Source organism: Xiphophorus couchianus, chromosome 15 (genome assembly GCF_001444195.1).
Source record: "Xiphophorus couchianus chromosome 15, X_couchianus-1.0, whole genome shotgun sequence".
Classification (NCBI taxonomy): Eukaryota; Metazoa; Chordata; class Actinopteri; order Cyprinodontiformes; family Poeciliidae; genus Xiphophorus; species Xiphophorus couchianus.
This window is the reverse complement of record NC_040242.1, coordinates 3,228,919-3,246,257: the sequence shown is the minus strand read 5'-3', so window position 1 is coordinate 3,246,257 and position 17,339 is coordinate 3,228,919. Positions and strand designations below refer to the sequence as shown.

Here is a 17,339-nt window from a genome sequence, read left to right as displayed (position 1 = left end):
TGAAAACGAGTTTTGTCGGTTTTTACCGAGTTTCCTGTGTCGTTTTGTATTCTGGAGATAAATAAGCAAAAATGTGAAACCTGGTAATTTATCATTGTTCCTCTCCTACTGTTACATCCACTGTTTTTATCTCTAAATGTAGCAGCATGTGTTGTTTTAATAAAAAATAAATCTATGTTTTTCAGCAGGAGTTCCTCATTTCTATGTAGAAGGTTTCGGAACTTGTTCCTCTACTTCTGTTTATTTCAGCTTCTTTGTATCTTTTACAGATTTCATGAAATCCCTCTTCAAGTTTTCACTCACATTATGCTCAGTCTTTAAAAAGAATCCACTGGCTCAGCAACAATGAAGGTTCCTAAATCTAACCCTTCCAACACTATAACAGATCCTTTCTACCAACTCTAGTTATTTTAGTGAATGTAGTTACTATTGATGAGTCTATGAAGAAAAGAGCTACATCTGAGTTAAATGTTTGCCTTGTGATGAGGAAACTCAACCATAAATTGACTTAAAAAAATAAACTAAGCAGGAAAGTTTGTCAAAATTAACAGGAGAGAAATCCAGTCAGGAAACGCCACCACTGTGCTGCACCGTGTCCTGGCTTCTGATAAAATAATCAGCTTATGTCAAACTGCAGATGTGAGCGTGTTCCAGCGAGGCTCATGGAGGCCGCAGACTTATAGAAATAATCCCTCAATTCTCATCTCTGCTCCATTTTAAGGATTTAGAGGCAGGAAGGTTTACCTTGCTGTGTGTCAGCAGCCTGAACGTGATGTTTGATGCAGGGAGGGAGGGGGGCTCTTATGTAAAGATGACAAGTCCCTCAGACCAATGAATGAATGAATATAGTTTATTAATCCTATATTTTAGTAAAACCCATTCAAAACTACAAACTTCAGACATTTAGACCGGTGACTGAAGTTGCATCTCTTCCTCCAGAGTGAAGGCGACACAATTAAAGTCTGAAGTTTTAATCAGTTTAAAATTTTTTCACAGCAGATTTTCTTTACCTTTATACAAATATCTGAGAATCCACGTATTACTGAACAGAAAGATACACAAATGAATCACACTATAGACCAGCTACGTGTGTAAAAAAACATTCTATAGTATGTGTGTATATTACATCATCCTATACCGTGATTTACTGTCGCAGTAAATCACGGTCACACTATGAATACGTAACACTTTGTGTACTACATGAAAGAAAAAAAAACTTCATACTGCAATGATTTTAAAATATATTACAAACTTCTAGCATCTGTGTAAAAGCCTTGAATCTTCCAGTGAACCTGTGGAGGAAATGAAGGATTAGGGTGATGGCAGAGAGACCTTCCAACCTCAAAGATTGAAGAACATCTGCTCAGCAAAAATAAGGACTTGGCTCATACCCATAAAAAAAACCTTTATCAGAATGGTAGTCAATATTTTCAACATGCAATATTTTGTTTGAATTGTAAATGAAAGCAGATCAGTTATGTTCTGTAAACGTTATGCTCTCTGTTAATTTCCTTGGATAGATGACAGTCTCATCGTTTCCTTGGCACCATTTCAAGTGAATTAGGTTGTCTGCTGCCATCTAGTGGCAACACAGTAAACATTCAAAGTCTTATTGACCTTTCAAGCTTCTTTCTATCATACATGTGCTGTTAAGTACCACAGCTGAAGGACTGGTTAAATGTCTTCAGTAACTAACAGTTGGAAGCTCATTTTTGTTCCTGTGTAGAGCGTTTGTAAGTATGGCAGGTAGTAGATTCAGCGATGCAGCATTTCTGAGGGGAGCTGAGGAAAATCAAAACGTTTGTCCAAATTCTCTCTGATTGGGTTGTTTCATAACTCTAGCCCTTAACCCCGACTTAATTCTAACAGAATGAAACCAGACTTTCCTCCAGGTGAAAATCTGTGTGAAACATTTAACCTTGGTTTGACCACAGTCTGACAGCGACAACATCCTGCAGCCTAAAGCAGAAAATACTTGCATCAATAAGCAAACTGCAGCTGGGTGTAAAAATACTCATTTATTATTTACAAACTGTAAACTTCCCCAAACTGGCAAACAAAACAGTAGAAAAATACACAGAGTCCAAACCATCGTCTCGTTGCAAACCAGGATAAAGTGATGCATTAAAAATGATAACAGCTTCAGATGAACTGGAACTCATTCAGCTAACAGAACGTTTTCCAAATACGATGATGAGATGCATGGATCATTCTCTTACTGGTAATAAAAATAATTAAAACTCATAAAATAATAAACAGATGATCTTATAGCAATGTTCTTAGTTTTGGCACATTAACTTATAAAACATGACAGTAAAATAAAATAAAACACACTTAACTGCATAATTCCTGGTGTTAGACCAGCAGCTAATGTGTTAAACGTATCATTTTAAAAATACATTTAACCTCAAATTTAGAAAAAAACAACAACAAACAAACAAAAAAACAAAAGATCTCCATTCAGTCAAATTCAATTCAAAAATGCATTATTGATCCCAAAGGGAAATGAAAAATATTCTGACTGATGCGAGTATTAATTAAATATTATCAGTGGAGCAAAGAAGATGATAAATCTGAATTTTCATCAGCTGCCATCAATCTATAATAAACAAAAATCCAACTAGATAATAAACAAACAAATTTCATCATGTTTATGATGAAATTTGTTGTCTGAGTCAAACATGTTGGTTCATTTCTGCATATTGAACTTAGCATCTTGGTTGTTTTTTTTAAATGTTCGGGGTCAGCATGTCTGCAAATATATTTTCTAAACTTATTTTGTAAATGCATCACCATGGAGACATGAAATTATAAATTCTTTGTGCAAATTCTGAACTCCGTATGGAAACGTACGAGCGGCAGCAATAAAAATTCTTCTCTATTTAAAACCATACAAGATGTTATTTGTTTCAGTTTTCTGAAACAAATTAAACAGATTTTTTTTCTAAAGGTTGGATTGAATCCAGTTTTTCCTTCATGTGAAACTGTCTGGACCAAGGCGGAAGCTGGCCAGGAGAGGAAGATGGTCCGATGAGTGGTGCCAGTTGGGAAGTCTGTGGACTTCCTCCAGCTCTGATTGGCCAACCAATGACAGCCTGCTCAGCAGCTGGAGGCCCCGCCCACCAGGAAGTAAAGGCATTGCATTTATATCTAATAAAGGAGAGCCGAGAGAGAACAGGAAACTTACTAATAATAATGACAGGACAAGAAGTGTAAGAGTGTGTGTGTGTGTGTGTGTGGGTGCGTGTGTGTGTGTGTGTACCTGAGCTGTACAGGATGTAGTCCACGGTCAGGGATGTGCGTGAGTGGCTGGTGGTGACCTCAGGGCGGCCGTCCGGCAGCAGGCGGTGCCCGTAAGACGACTGCAGCTTCAGGTCATGTTTGATCCTGTATCTGGAGCAGTTCGGCTCTGACCTATGATCAGAGGTCAGAGGTCAGAATCGTTAAGGACACACACCTGGCCTCACACTGCTCTGATTGGCTTAAAGCCTGATCATCTGGTTACCTGGTAACATCAGCTGAGACTCCAGGGGCCGGATCTTCAACCGTCAGGTTAGAGATTCCTCCTTCCACAGCTGAGACAGAAAGCAGAGCTGAGCTGAAACCGGTTCACATTCACATTAAATGAGCTGAAACCGGTTCAAGTTTACATTAAATGAGCTGAAACTGGTTCAAGTTCACATTAAATGAGCTGAAACCGGTTCAAGTTCACATTAAATGAGCTGAAACCGGTTCAAGTTCACATTAAATGAGCTGAAACCGGTTCAAGTTCACATTAAATGAGCTGAAACCGGTTCACGTTCGCATTAAATGAGCTGAAACCGGTTCAAGTTCACATTAAATGAGCTGAAACCGGTTCAAGTTCACATTAAATGAGCTGAAACCGGTTCAAGTTCACATTAAATGAGCTGAAACCGGTTCACATTCGCATTAAATGAGCTGAAACCGGTTCACATTCGCATTAAATGAGCTGAAACCGGTTCACATTCGCATTAAATGAGCTGAAACCGGTTCAAGTTCACATTAAATGAGCTGAAACCGGTTCACATTCGCATTAAATGAGCTGAAACCGGTTCAAGTTCACATTAAATGAGCTGAAACCGGTTCAAGTTCACATTAAATGAGCTGAAACCGGTTCACGTTCGCATTAAATGAGCTGAAACCGGTTCAAGTTCACATTAAATGAGCTGAAACCGGTTCAAGTTCACATTAAATGAGCTGAAACCGGTTCAAGTTCACATTAAATGAGCTGAAACCGGTTCACATTCGCATTAAATGAGCTGAAACCGGTTCACATTCGCATTAAATGAGCTGAAACCGGTTCAAGTTCACATTAAATGAGCTGAAACCGGTTCACATTCGCATTAAATGAGCTGAAACCGGTTCAAGTTCACATTAAATGAGCTGAAACCGGTTCACGTTCGCATTAAATGAGCTGAAACCGGTTCAAGTTCACATTAAATGAGCTGAAACCGGTTCAAGTTCACATTAAATGAGCTGAAACCGGTTCAAGTTCACATTAAATGAGCTGAAACCGGTTCACATTCGCATTAAATGAGCTGAAACCGGTTCAAGTTCACATTAAATGAGCTGAAACCGGTCCAGGTTCAGACTGAGTGAGCTGGTCCGGTCTGAACGGAGAGGAATTGGGTTTCACCTGCAGGGCTGCTGGGACGCAGCTCCTCTGTTGGTTTGCTCTCATACTGGCAGCACTGGTTGATTCCCAGTCCGGGGGACCAGATGGGAGGGGTGAGGAAACGGTGACCTCTGGGACTCATTTCCTGACCCGACACCTTCACAACATGAGAACTCAGTCAGGACTTTCATTTCACACAGAATGATTCACAAGATTTATTTTTATGATTACATGTGTTAGAGAAATAAAACCACGTAAAGCTGCAACTAACAATTATTTTAGTAATTGATTATTCTAGTGAATAATTAATTAATTGGAAGAAATAGACATTTTGCAGATTTTTTCTTATTCTGAAGTTAACAATTATTTGATAACTAATTTAGATGACGATGATGTCAATAATTGATTAATCATGATTAATCGTTTAGTCTCGTCTCACCATGTTAATCTGCATCCCCTTGTACTTCAGAGAGCCTGTGGTCAGGAAGTGGTACAGCGGGCTCCACGGCGCCGAGTTAAAGTCCCCACACAGGATCACCGGGTTGGTGGAGCCGTCAGGGAGGCGGGACAGCCGGCCGATCTCGGCCAATAGGATGGCCAGCTGAGCCAGCTTGATGTCGCCACGGCGAGGGTTGTAGAGCAGGTGAGTGTTGGCCACACAGATGGAGCAGGACGCGTCGGACCGGGCGGCGCCGGCGTTTGGCTGCAGCACGACCACCATGCCCACGTTGTCCCGGTTCAGGAGGGCGTCGCCATGGCGATAGAACTCCACCGGCGTTGAGGAGACGAGCGAGAAGCGGGAGGATTTAAAGGTGATGGCGCAACCGTCTGGTTTCTTCCCTGTCCGCTTCTTATATTCACACTGGTACCCTTAAACACACACCAACACACACACACGCACACACACACGTTAGCTTTTAATAAAACACGTTCTTTACATTTTATCACCACTTTCTGACACTGCACTTTCTCTTTAGATAGTTACTGAAATATTCAAACTCTGACTGTTAAAAAACTTCTTAAACATCTCTGTCAGTTTGTTGTAAGAGGTGATGTACAGTTTGTGATGCTTTTATTTTGTTTCAGTATTTTTCATACCCAGTAGAAGAGCAGGTCCAGATTAATCCTAATCTGAGATGATCTGGATACTTCAGACTCTAAATGCCCCTTTTATTGTTGAAACATTTAGTTTCCTGTTTCTCTCAGTAAATCAAAAACCAAAAAATATCAGTGAATAAAGAGTCAAGTTGTGACAAATTAAAACTGTTATTTACCTATAAATAAATAGAAATTGTACTTTTATCTTCTCAATGAGAGAATGAAAAAAATGTAAATTTTTCAAAACTTTATTTCCTTTATTCTCCTCTCAGCACTTTAAGATCGAAAGAGAGAATCCTCTATTACATTATCTGTTGTCTAATTTTCTCAGAAAAGTAAATAAAAAAACTCTTCAGCTACAGAAATATTGAGTTATGGTCCTAGATCTATTATAATAATAATAATAATAATAATACATTCATCTTTAGTTTTATCAATAGAAGATAAAAGGATAAAATCTGGAAGCTTTGATGTTTTTTTCCACCATATTATACTTTATATATTCTATAAAACTGTAATAAATTCTGTATTTTTTAGAACTAGTTGGAAGGCCGTCAGGAGTTGGTACCTAAAGCCTGTAGAGCCGGTTTGATCTGGTTCTCATAATGATCCTCCTGCACCTCCTGAAGACACAGAATCTGGGACAGAAAGAAAACAACATTTATTTCAACATTTTCACACTTTCAGCTGCACTAAGTATTCAGCTTCCTGTTTCTGAGTTTTATTTAAACCTCTGATGTCCAACAGAGAAAAGGAAGAAGCTGCCAACAGAACCAACTGGTCTGTCTGGTACCAAACCAGGAGAGGCGCTGCTCAGGCATGACATTTAAAATCACACATCCAGCGATATTTATGGAATCATAGTGGAAGGTGTGACCACAGAACTAAACTTTAACTAGACCGGGTCCACACCTCTGCTCAGGTGAGGCCCTATAGCTCAGTGGTTAGAGCACTGGTCTTGTAAACCAGGGGTCGCGAGTTCAAATCTCGCTGGGGCCTGAATTATTTTTCTATTTCTGATTATTTACACATTTTTAAAAACAACAAATTGTTCCCACAATTGTGATCTGATGTGCTACAGCAACTGGGATCAGTTTCTGAGGTTAAAAATGATTTAAACACAAATAAACCGGATAAAATCTGAGGGAAATAATCCCACCTGATGAATAATATTCCAACCGTCTCTTGATTTTGGACAACAAATAACACACATTGCTTTACATTTTAAAGAAAGATAATATGGCAGATGTTTCTCACTGAAAATAAATCAGCCTAAACATATCTGTTTATTCCTAACAGAAATAAGAATGATTTCTGTTAGCTGCTCCAATGATGTCAGAAGTTTACATACATCTTCTGAACGTTTTTTGTTCTTTCCAGAAAATTCTCACAATAGTTTGTTGGGGTTTTGGACCATTCCTCCTGACAGAACTGTTGGAAATGGGTCAGGCTGGTAAAACCTAAATTACTGACTTTGTTACCTCTTAGATATTGACCAGCAGGTGATTTTTTTAATTACTAAACTCCAAACTTTTCCAAATTTCCACATTTCTACTCTTGCGGTTTTTTTAGTTTTATGGGTATTTGAGTAGAAAGTATAATCTTTAAAATTGTTTGGGGGGCGTGCCGTGGTGGTTAGTGTGACCCGTATTTGGAGGCCTTGAGTCCTCGACGCGGCCGTCGCGGGTTCGACTCCCGGACCCGACGACATTTGCCGCATGTCTTCCCCATTTCCTGTCAGCCTACTATCATATAAGGGACAATAGAGCCCACAAAAAAACCCCTGGAGGGGTAAAAAAAAAAAGTTGCTTGTTCTGATTAACTGTAGCTCTACAGTAAATAGAGCAAAAGATAGAAGCATTTTCTCCTGTAGGGGCATGTAAGGTACCTTAGAAAAGCTTTATTTAACAGTGGAGAACATTTGAGTAGGGGTGCACCGATATCCTTAATTTTGGGAGTTTTGTAATCAGCCGACACTTACATATGAAGCATCATCTGATTCTTATTCTTAGACACATTCTTACCGACCTCTGCAATGTCTTAAAAATAAAATAAAAATATAATAAAATCAGCCACTGTCCTCTTTTCCTCTGCTGTGAGAGGTTTGAGGTTTGATCAGCCCACCAGATCATTTCTGCACATTAACAGTCACACTGTTGTCAACTAAGTGACTTTCTTGGTATATTTAGTGACATTTCAGACAAAAAACATTTGGAATCGGCCCAAATCAGAATTGGTAGGTCAGGCTTTTTAAATGTTAGTAACCAGTGATCAGAAAACTGCGGTCAATGCACAACTGCATTTCAACTTGACAAATAAGATGTGAACATCCTAGATTAAATGGAGATTTCTTCAAGGCCTTTTCCATGAAATACTATGAAATAAACTTTTAATGCATCTCGTTATTCATTGTGTTTTTGAAGCTAAAATAAACCCCGTCTGTCCTATCAAGAGGAAACTTTACTTTCGTTTTGGATTTATCTGACTGAAAACTAATTCAACCACCGAAGTTCACAACAGTAAAGTGGTGACACGTCACACAGCAAACACCGACATAAAGGTGTGCCTGTACTGGGTGTACAGGTGTAAATGAGTCATCACCACCAGCTGTGACAGGTGAGGCCCTATAGCTCAGTGGTTAGAGCACTGGTCTTGTAAACCAGGGGTCGCGAGTTCAAATCTCGCTGGGGCCTGATAAGTTTACTTTTCCATCCTGCAGAGACAAACATTTCTTATTTACCGATGGCCAAACAAAAATTTATCAACATGGTTAAGAGATTTAATATTTAGCTAAATCTAACTATATATCTCACTACTAATAAATGTAAGATACATTTGCAGATGTTACAGCAGTGGCATTCTATGGAGGCCCCTAAGGGACAAAGGGGAGTTTTTTGGTTTGTTTTAATCTCCTTTTGCAATAATAATGTTCATGTATTCTGGAGCTAAATTGGGGCCATAATGTTTGTTCCTAAAGCTGACAAAAATACAAAACAAAAAGATTTGAAACTTAAGAAAAAAAAAGCTTGAATCTTAAATGTAGTATTCAATCTTTTCATTTTTCAAACAATATTTTTGGCTATTTTGACGTTTTCTGTTGTCCTCCAGACAACTAGTAGTTGTGTGTTTAAATATTACTTTACCAGCCAAAATAAATTAGTTTTTGATTGTTTAAGTTACCTGGCTGCTAAATATCATTTTTGAAAAGGTACTCATTGAATGCAGAGAATGCTAAAATACTTTTAACGGTTTGAAATTTATGATAGTTTTATAAATTTCTGACACAACCGGCCCTTTGAGGACATTCATGATCAAAATAAAAATGAGTTTGACATTCTACACCCTGTATACTTTGACAAGTAAATTATTGATATTATTCATACAGTGTTATTCTGCTGTGGAAAATCAATGCTGGATTTATTATGTACAAAAACCCTAAAAACAAATCCTGCTAAACTCTGAAATTGTTATATCTATATTTAAAAAATAGTTGATTCTGCACATTTTCTTAAGGAGCCATTGTGGAAAAAGAGCCACAGGACTCCTGATTTATATAAAAAAAAAATAATTGTGGAACAGTTTGAATTAATTTGAACTGCAGGTTGGGAAACAAAACATCCCTCACAATTTTATGTTGTTTTCAATGTTAAACTCTGTTGACTTTTCTCTCTTATTTCTAAGTGAAGCAGTTATCTACACGTTTTCTGACTGAAACATACTAATCTGTGAAAAAAACATCCAATGCTACAATCCAGTGACGCATTGAAAGCCAGTAATGAACAGATTTACAGACACACTGAGCACAGAGACAACTGGTCTGACTGGAGTCATACCAGCTGCAGTGGAAGGAAGGTGTGTCCACAGCACTGAAACTTTAACTAGACCGGGTCCACACCTCTGCTCAGGTGAGGCCCTATAGCTCAGTGGTTAGAGCACTGGTCTTGTAAACCAGGGGTCGCAAGTTCAAATCTCGCTGGGGCCTGAATTATTTATTCTTTTTTTAATCTATAGTGATTTTAAAATTGAAGAAAATAAAGCTTCTTAAAATTGGAAGGAAATTAAAGTTTTCACAAGGGATTCCTACAACGTCTGGAGTAGAAATACAGAAAAGAAACACATTTTCTTGGCAAGAACCACCTCTCAATGACTTCAGAAATGATGGATAAGAGGAACAGTGAGTATATTTTTAGATTTTATGATTATTTTCAGGCTTTATGTCGTCCACTCACGTCGGCGTTGTGCTGCTGGATCTCTGCCAGCAGGTTGGGCAGCCGGTACGGCCAGGGCAGAACGGCAGGGTCACAGTGTCGGTACAGGTAGGCGTTATCCTGCAGCAGATCCTGGGATAAGATGTTGTAGGACATCACAGAAAAGTCAAAGACTCTGCTGTCCTCTGGTGGCTGGGTTTCAGTACTGCAGGTCTCCCAGTACCTCTGAAGACCTGAAGAAAATGAGGTTTAATTTTATCTGATAAACAAAAAATGTGCAAATTGGGAGGATTGCTTTGCTCCATACTGATAAACAAAATTAAAACAAAGTCAGTTTTACCAGAATAAACTTATAGTTTTATGAGAAGTTGCATGAGAATCAAAATGGTTCCGAGAATAAAGTCGTATAAGAATAAAGCCATAACAATATGAGAATAAAGTCATAATGTCATGATTTTATGCTTGTAAGATTTAATTCTCATCATTTTATAACTATTCTCATAACTTTATTTTCTTAGGTTGGCCCCAATGCTCCGTTGAATTGTGAGTTTAATAATCCCAGTACATTTTTTTTTTTTTACTGCGTATGAACATTTAAAGAGCTTTTATTTTACCATTATTAAAAGAGAAACTGACTTTTAACTGGGTGTGGAGGTTGTTGTGGAAATCGTCCGTCTGCTTGAATAGAACTGGAGGGCTGGTACTGAAGCCCCGCCCATCTCCCTGCATCGACACCGCCAACCTCGTCAGGTTCTGCCGACCAGGTTTGGTTCTGCTGAAGGCTCCACTGCTCCTCAGCAGGCCTGCCTCGGTACCAGACGTTGGGTTTCTCCTGCTCAGTCCTGGATCCTGCAGCTTGTGAATGCTGGTTTTTAGTTCTGTCACTGCTGCTTTTTCTCTCACATTTAGTCCTGTCACTGCTGCAAACTCTCTCGGCTCCGGTTTTTGGTTTCTCTCCAATTCTGGACTGGTGGTTCACTGGAAGTTCGCCATCTCTTCTGAAATCCCAGTGATGATGCTCCTGCTTTGACTCTCTCTCCCTGGCTTTGGCCCTCGTTTCCCTCGTTCCTCCATCCCTGGATGATACATTTTCCCCAACACTCTTCCTGTCCTCTCCACTTTTCAATCGTTTGGTTGGAGGTCCTCTGCTGGAACGCTCCATCATGACATCCACAGAGGTGTGGAATGACTGTAGACCACCAGTGTTGGCAAAGTGGAATCTGTTACCACTGAACAGTGGACAAGGAGGTGGGTATGGTGGGGGAAAATGAGGAGGCCAGGGTGGGAATCTGGGGGCTGACCACCATGGAGGAGGGTGAGGGGCGAATGGTTGGTAGTGGGAGGAGGCCCAGGGGAGAGCCGGATGCCCTCTGGGACGAATGCAGGAACTGAAGGAGGTCACTCGGTGAAGAAACATGGGAGGTCTGGAGTTCAGAAAGCAAACAGAAACTTCATAAACAGGTTAACATGTGGGAACGGATGAAAATACTCATTCTGATTTTTTGTTCTTGGGATTACAACATAAAACGATAAAGTTCTTTAATTGAAGAGGTTTTAAATGCAACAGAAAACGTTTATCCACAATGGATGCATACAGGAAGATGCCCTAAGCTTTTCATGTGATTCATATAAACTTAAAACAAATTGCTTCAAAATACGAACAGGAGGTTGATGTGCTTATAGAATGAAAATGGTGGTATTTCTCAATTAAATAGGAAACACATGACTTTACAGTATTAATGTCAATCCCAGCATATTGGGAGGAAACTACCGATTCCCACCGACTAACTGGTGCATCTTTACATAATTATTTAACTGCTTATAACATGTAACCACATTTTGACTTCACTCTAAACCATCCTAGTTATAAAAGGTTGGATCAATACACCGGTAAAGCAGAAACAACCGCTAACCGACAGGTGAGCTAACACATGTTTGGCTAGCTTGCGCCTCAATCAATACAAACTCCGTTTCTACAAACAGCTAGCTAACATTAGCATAGCATACCTGTTTTCGGGCGTGGACGTGCCATTTGTTATCTTGGGCCTCAAGTGCATTCGGATAAAATATTAAAAACAAACATTGTCAGCATTTATTTCCTTAGTTAAACCAGCACTAAAAGCAAACCTCAATTCATGTCCTTAAAAAAATTACGCACGTGATGCTTTCAAATACACAGGAGATGTATGTTATTATTCCAATTTGACCAATAAAATGTAGCTTTAAATGAGCTAAAAAGCGCAAAAATATTCCAAAAAGTTTAGAGATGTTGCGCAAATATAAAACAATGAGCTTAAACCTTTAAAAAGTTACCTGAATTCTCCGTGTTCTTGTTGAGTGTACATAGTGTCAAAAACTTAACAAAAAACCCTTACAAGTGAAAAGAAACGGTAAAACGTATCAACCAGAGATGCAACCAAAATTAAAAATATGCTTCTTATACTTCAAATCTCTTCTAGGGTACACCTTTGACTGCGCTACAGCGAGAAATATCATTTTTAAAATTACGCGAACGTATCTTCAGCTCTTACGTCATATTCATCCTCTGAACGCTGGGAGTTGTAGTCCTTTTCTGCCGTCTGCAACTCTTAATTCTTGAAGGTTCGAACCCCACCAGGGACTGTAGCGAACTACAAACCCCGGCGGTACGGCGAGAAAAACAGTACCGACTGGAAACAATCAAGTTAATTACAGTCTATTTAACCGGCTTGAAATGTCAAGACTATAAATCGCAAAACGCGTTGATAAATTCAGTATTATTGCGGTTTTTGTAAAGAAACACAAAATAATATCATTAAGGTTATTTCAACACGGCTGCTCAAAGAAAGAAGGTAGAAAGACGGAAAGGTCGCTGTACTTACGTAAAGGCGACTCTCTCCTCTGGAAAGCAGGGATGCAGTTGAAAGCGGCTCGAAAAGATTAAATGTAAACTTTTCCTCTGTGACATCTTCTGCTGTTAATGTCTTTAAAATCCAAAGGGGAGCAGCCAGGTTCGGGTTAATGATTCCCTGAGCGGATGAAACGGACCGGTGGACTGGGATCAGAGGGGGATCTGAACATACTGTACTCTGTAACTGTGTATACAAACACTCCGCCTCAGCTCTGATTATTGTGCTTCAGTTTGCAGGAAAGCAATTTCTCCGTTGTTACAGACATTGTGATGGACTGATTGGTTCCAGTTGATGATGCTGAAAAACACACTGACGCTCAGTTTACACATACACCACAGCACCACAGTCATTTAACAAAAATAGAAAGAGGAATTATAAAACTTTATTCAGGAATCAGAGAGGATATCAAGATGATGCAGCTGCAGATGTCAAACACGTGATGAAGTGAGAAAAAAAGTGAGGGAAGTGGAGGAACCTTTTGTAGGTCAGCAGTAACTTTATCTGCGTTTAGATTCACAGGATGACAAAAACAGGAAAACAGGGAACATCATCATATGACACGAGGGTTGAAGGTTTGAATTTCATTTCATCAGCAATAACCTGTTTCCTGTTAGTTTGGCTAGAAATAAAATGTAGCCTTTGTTTGGCCTACAAGATGTTTTACATCTGGGATTCTGTCGCTACATGAGAGGAAACATCTCTGCAGAGAATGTAGATAATGTGAAGAATGAAACAATCAGCACACAATGAAGGAACAACATGAAGATTAGGTCATGTAAAGCTTTCAGGCAATAAAACAACATATTATTTGGTTTGAAAAGTCAAAATATATATTTTGACTGATGTTTTAATGAGAACGACCCAACTTCTTCAAAAGCCAGCACCTTGCAAACTGACATTAATACACAATGATGCAGAAATACTTCAGAGCATTATGTTTCTTTCAAGATAATCTCCAGCTAACCTGAAATGTTTGATCTGTACCAGAAAATTGGTAAACAAAAAAAAAAATCTAGAAAACCTTTTCAAAAACAAGCCAGTTTATTTTAAAGTGCTGGCAAAACAGGAAGTGGTGAATCAATAATAAAATGCTAATTTGTTCTAACTTTCACATAGTTTGGGGTTTAAGGTTCTTGCAGAAAAATGCATTTGAAAATACATTATGTAAAATAATCTCAAACTTAGATTAAATGTTGGAATACTTATCCCCCGGCCTGAATGGCTTTTATTTTGACGAGGTCTTAGTCGCTCCTGCTGAATCCAACAGGAAACACATCTGCACTGTTAATGATGATGAGTTATGTGGTAACCATGACTTGTGCTTACTTTTCATTTTTCTGATGATTAAACAGCTTGAAGAAGAAACGTGTTTGTTGTAAATAATAACCAGACGTTATTTTCTTCCCTCATTGTGAAAAGTTTCTGCCCAGCTTTGAGTTTTAAGGTGCACTTAGTTTCAAACTCTTTAATTTGACCCATGTTTTCCATGCATCCTCTGTTGTTTCCACCATGTTTCAGCCCTTCCACTCGTCTTCATCATGTTTCTGTGCGGTAATCTTCAGCTCGGTGCCGACGTCGCTCCCGCTGCTCCGGCCAGTGGAAGTGGAGCGCTGGGCCAAAGCTCTCGCCGGTGGAGAGTCGGAGTGATAAAGCAGGTTTCTGGAGGCCCAGGGTCACGACGTCAGGAGAAAGGAACCTCCCATCTCTGTGTATAGGCGCTCAGTTCGCAGGGGCTGATGACCAGCATGCGGGACGAGTCCATGCCGTCCAGAGCCATCTCCGAGTCCAGGCAGAATCGAGACACGATGTGCTCCAAGTGAGTCCCTGATTTCTGCCACCGCTGCAGGACAGGAACAAAAAACAGAACGTTTTATGCTAATATTTTATTCTTTTTTGCTTTCTTCAACCTTCTTGCTGCTCGCTCAGACTGTGCTGCATTGAAAGAGGATGTTTTTAATCCAGAAAACTGCATTCGCCCGAGACGTTTCTGAAAAGGTCTTCAGTCACGCTCTGCAGAGCGAGTCGGAGACGATGCAGCCGTTTGCAGAGAAATACGTTTCCGACTATGACAAAGGTTCTGTCACCGAGTTTAGCATAAAAACAAAGAAAATGTTTCACAGCTGCTCACCAAAGAGTGCAACATAGACACCATTTACAACGGTTCCATATACAAGTATAGGTAACTTATAGTAACTAGTTAGGAAAAATATACAGTAATAAATCAACAAATATGTCTGTCCTGCAGCACTCACTGGGTGAGAGGCAGAGGACGCTCTGGACAGGTCAGCAGTCCATCACAGAGAAACAACAACAAACACCAGAGGAGTTCTTGATAATGGCACATTATCATGAAAAATCTATCATGATATAAGGCTTTCATATCAGTCATTATAAATAATTATTCTTTATTTTTTTTTTGTTTTAAATATCTGAAATACAACCAAACTGATGACATGACCTTTCCCTTTTTATCCAGTTTTCTCTCCACGCCGCTTTTTACTTTTAAGTAGTTATGAGACACGGTGGAGACCAAAGCGCGAGTGCGTTGCTAGGTAACCAAAGAGTTAGTTGAATCTACCAACCTTGCTTAGCAAGCAGCCATGAAAGGCTGAGCGGCTAAAGTATTTCCTCTGCCTACATCCCCCAGAATGCTGTGCAGCTCTAGGTTGTAGTTCAGTGAAATTGTACTACGATACATTGATACAATATCAATGTATCACTGATACATTGATATTGATCACATGTTTATCACGATCCGGAGTACCCGGAGAAAATCTACACATTCACGGGGGAAACAGGCAAACTCCAGGCTGGGTTGCTGTGGTAACGGTGCAACTACTGATTAATAGACTTAAAACAATAATAACTAGCTGTCTCTGTATTGAGAACTTCTTGAAATCAAATAATGTTTTCACAATGATGTAATTTGGCAGCATAGACGGGAAAAATACTTTGATTTGATTGATAAAAAAAATTAAGCTCAGAGCTTTTATCTTGAAAATTCTTAGGGCTGTTCAATCCCAATCTGTTGACTTCCTTTCATATTGTGTGGAAAAACGTTTACTTTCACTATTAATCAACCCTGATTCTGTAACTGTCTTGCTAAAGTTGAACTGTTATTTGTATATTTTTCAGTTTATAATCTCAAAGGTTTTGGTGAATTTAGGTAAATATCTATTTGTAATTCCTCTTAGTGGCCGCTAGATGGAGGTCTCTTCTAAATCTACCCTCTATCTCAGCGTGAATCTGCTTTTGTGTATCTTTTTTTGAAATATTACTTATGCTTAGGGGGGAAAATCATTTTACACTAAAGTATCATGATTTTATGTTGCTTAACGAGGGAGAAAACAGAAAGTATCACCGTAAAATAAATGACATGAGTTGTTCTTTCCGTTTGAAGCTTAATTAGACATACTGAATGAAATTTAAATGTTAGATTTTGAGGTCAGTAGGTCTAAATAGTAATAATGGAGGATATTATATTATTTATATCATTATTCTACAACTGGGAGACTGAGAGCCAATCAGACTGGAAGATGAAGGAAAGGTCTACATTTGAATATTAAAGCACAAAATATAAATCATATCCATGCTTTACTTGAGTTTCAGAGTTTGTCAGGATGTGGAGCATGAACATGTTCTGATCGGTTCAGCATTGTGGGGTCCTAATCCCACACATGCAAGCTTTGTCCAGTAAAATAACTGCAGCTCTGCTGTGACTCTGGCAGGACGAGGTGCTCGTCGCAGCGCAGTGACGGGCCGCTGAGGGTTGTAATTGAAAGAAAAAAAAAAAGAGGGAGGGATAATTAAAAGTAGATCAATTAGTATTCACCTCATTACCGGCTGCTGCACCAGAGCTGACATCAAATATGAGAGGAACACGTCGCGTTGCTCCGTCTTTGTGCAAGTCAGAGCAGCTCTGGTAAAGTTCAGGCCACTTTGTTCCTTTTCCAGACGACGGCTGGGAGCTGAGAGCTGAGAGCGCATCTCATCATCCTCAGGTCATCACAGGCCTGACACTTCCTCCTGGGAGGCTTCTGCTCACTTCCCTATTCAGCTCTCTTACCTGAGCTTTTTTATTTCAGAGACAGTCTATGACTATAAAAGCAACATTTAGGATGATTTCAAAACGAAAAGCGTACTTTAACTCCTATCCTGCAGGAAGGTTTTAATTTAAAGTGATTCTGATATATTTGTTCAAGATTTCACTTAGCTAAAACCACAGCTACTCTAACTAGGATTAAACAAAATTGCATTTATAGTATAAAATATTAAAAGTCATCTTAAAAGAAAACAAAGCTATACATTTTCCTTTAAGTATGTAAGCTTATTTTCCTTACAGCTGCAGTAGGTAACTTTTACAAAAGATATTTTTTAACATATTTGTTGAAACTGTCACCATGTTGTAACTGTATGTAAAATGATAACCTGTGAAAATATGGAGCTCCTCCACTTTCTAGTGCTAACCAGAAGAAACCAATCAGAGCCAAGTCTTAGTGCTGTCAA

The 17,339-nt window shown here is 39.2% G+C and overlaps 2 protein-coding genes and 3 non-coding genes across 8 annotated transcripts in view; 3 read left to right on the top strand and 2 right to left on the bottom strand.

Annotated features, from left to right (window-relative positions):
* Positions 1–1,999: 1,999 nt before the first annotated feature.
* Positions 2,000–13,055, bottom strand: angel2 (angel homolog 2 (Drosophila)). 4 transcript variants are annotated; one of them, XM_028039994.1, is made up of 10 exons: positions 12,256–12,787; positions 11,950–11,988; positions 10,579–11,366; positions 9,964–10,175; positions 6,303–6,372; positions 5,076–5,506; positions 4,658–4,793; positions 3,506–3,575; positions 3,263–3,414; positions 2,000–3,150 (listed from the first exon to the last, which is right to left on the bottom strand). In XM_028039994.1, the coding sequence occupies exons 1-10, from the start codon at positions 12,285–12,287 to the stop codon at positions 2,975–2,977; spliced, it is 2,106 nt and encodes a 701-aa protein (XP_027895795.1). In that variant the 5' UTR covers positions 12,288–12,787; the 3' UTR covers positions 2,000–2,974. The 4 variants fall into 4 exon arrangements, with proteins under 4 accessions (XP_027895795.1, XP_027895794.1, XP_027895796.1 ...); XM_028039993.1 differs by lacking the exons at positions 11,950–11,988; positions 12,256–12,787 and adding an exon at positions 12,804–13,047; XM_028039995.1 differs by lacking the exon at positions 11,950–11,988.
* On the top strand, positions 6,661–6,733 carry trnat-ugu (transfer RNA threonine (anticodon UGU)). Its single transcript has one exon. It is a non-coding gene; the product is annotated as a tRNA-Thr (tRNA).
* trnat-ugu (transfer RNA threonine (anticodon UGU)) lies at positions 8,355–8,427 on the top strand. Its single transcript has one exon. It is a non-coding gene; the product is annotated as a tRNA-Thr (tRNA).
* trnat-ugu (transfer RNA threonine (anticodon UGU)) lies at positions 9,644–9,716 on the top strand. The gene has a single exon. It is a non-coding gene; the product is annotated as a tRNA-Thr (tRNA).
* Positions 13,056–13,195: 140 nt separating the features above from the next.
* galnt14 (UDP-N-acetyl-alpha-D-galactosamine:polypeptide N-acetylgalactosaminyltransferase 14 (GalNAc-T14)) overlaps positions 13,196–17,339 on the bottom strand; it is a 137,224-nt gene continuing 133,080 nt past the window's right edge. Inside the window, exon 15 of the mRNA XM_028039997.1 lies at positions 13,196–14,673. Coding sequence (XP_027895798.1) covers positions 14,515–14,673 — 159 coding nt within the window. The 3' untranslated portion in view covers positions 13,196–14,514. The remainder of the gene's footprint in view (positions 14,674–17,339) is intronic.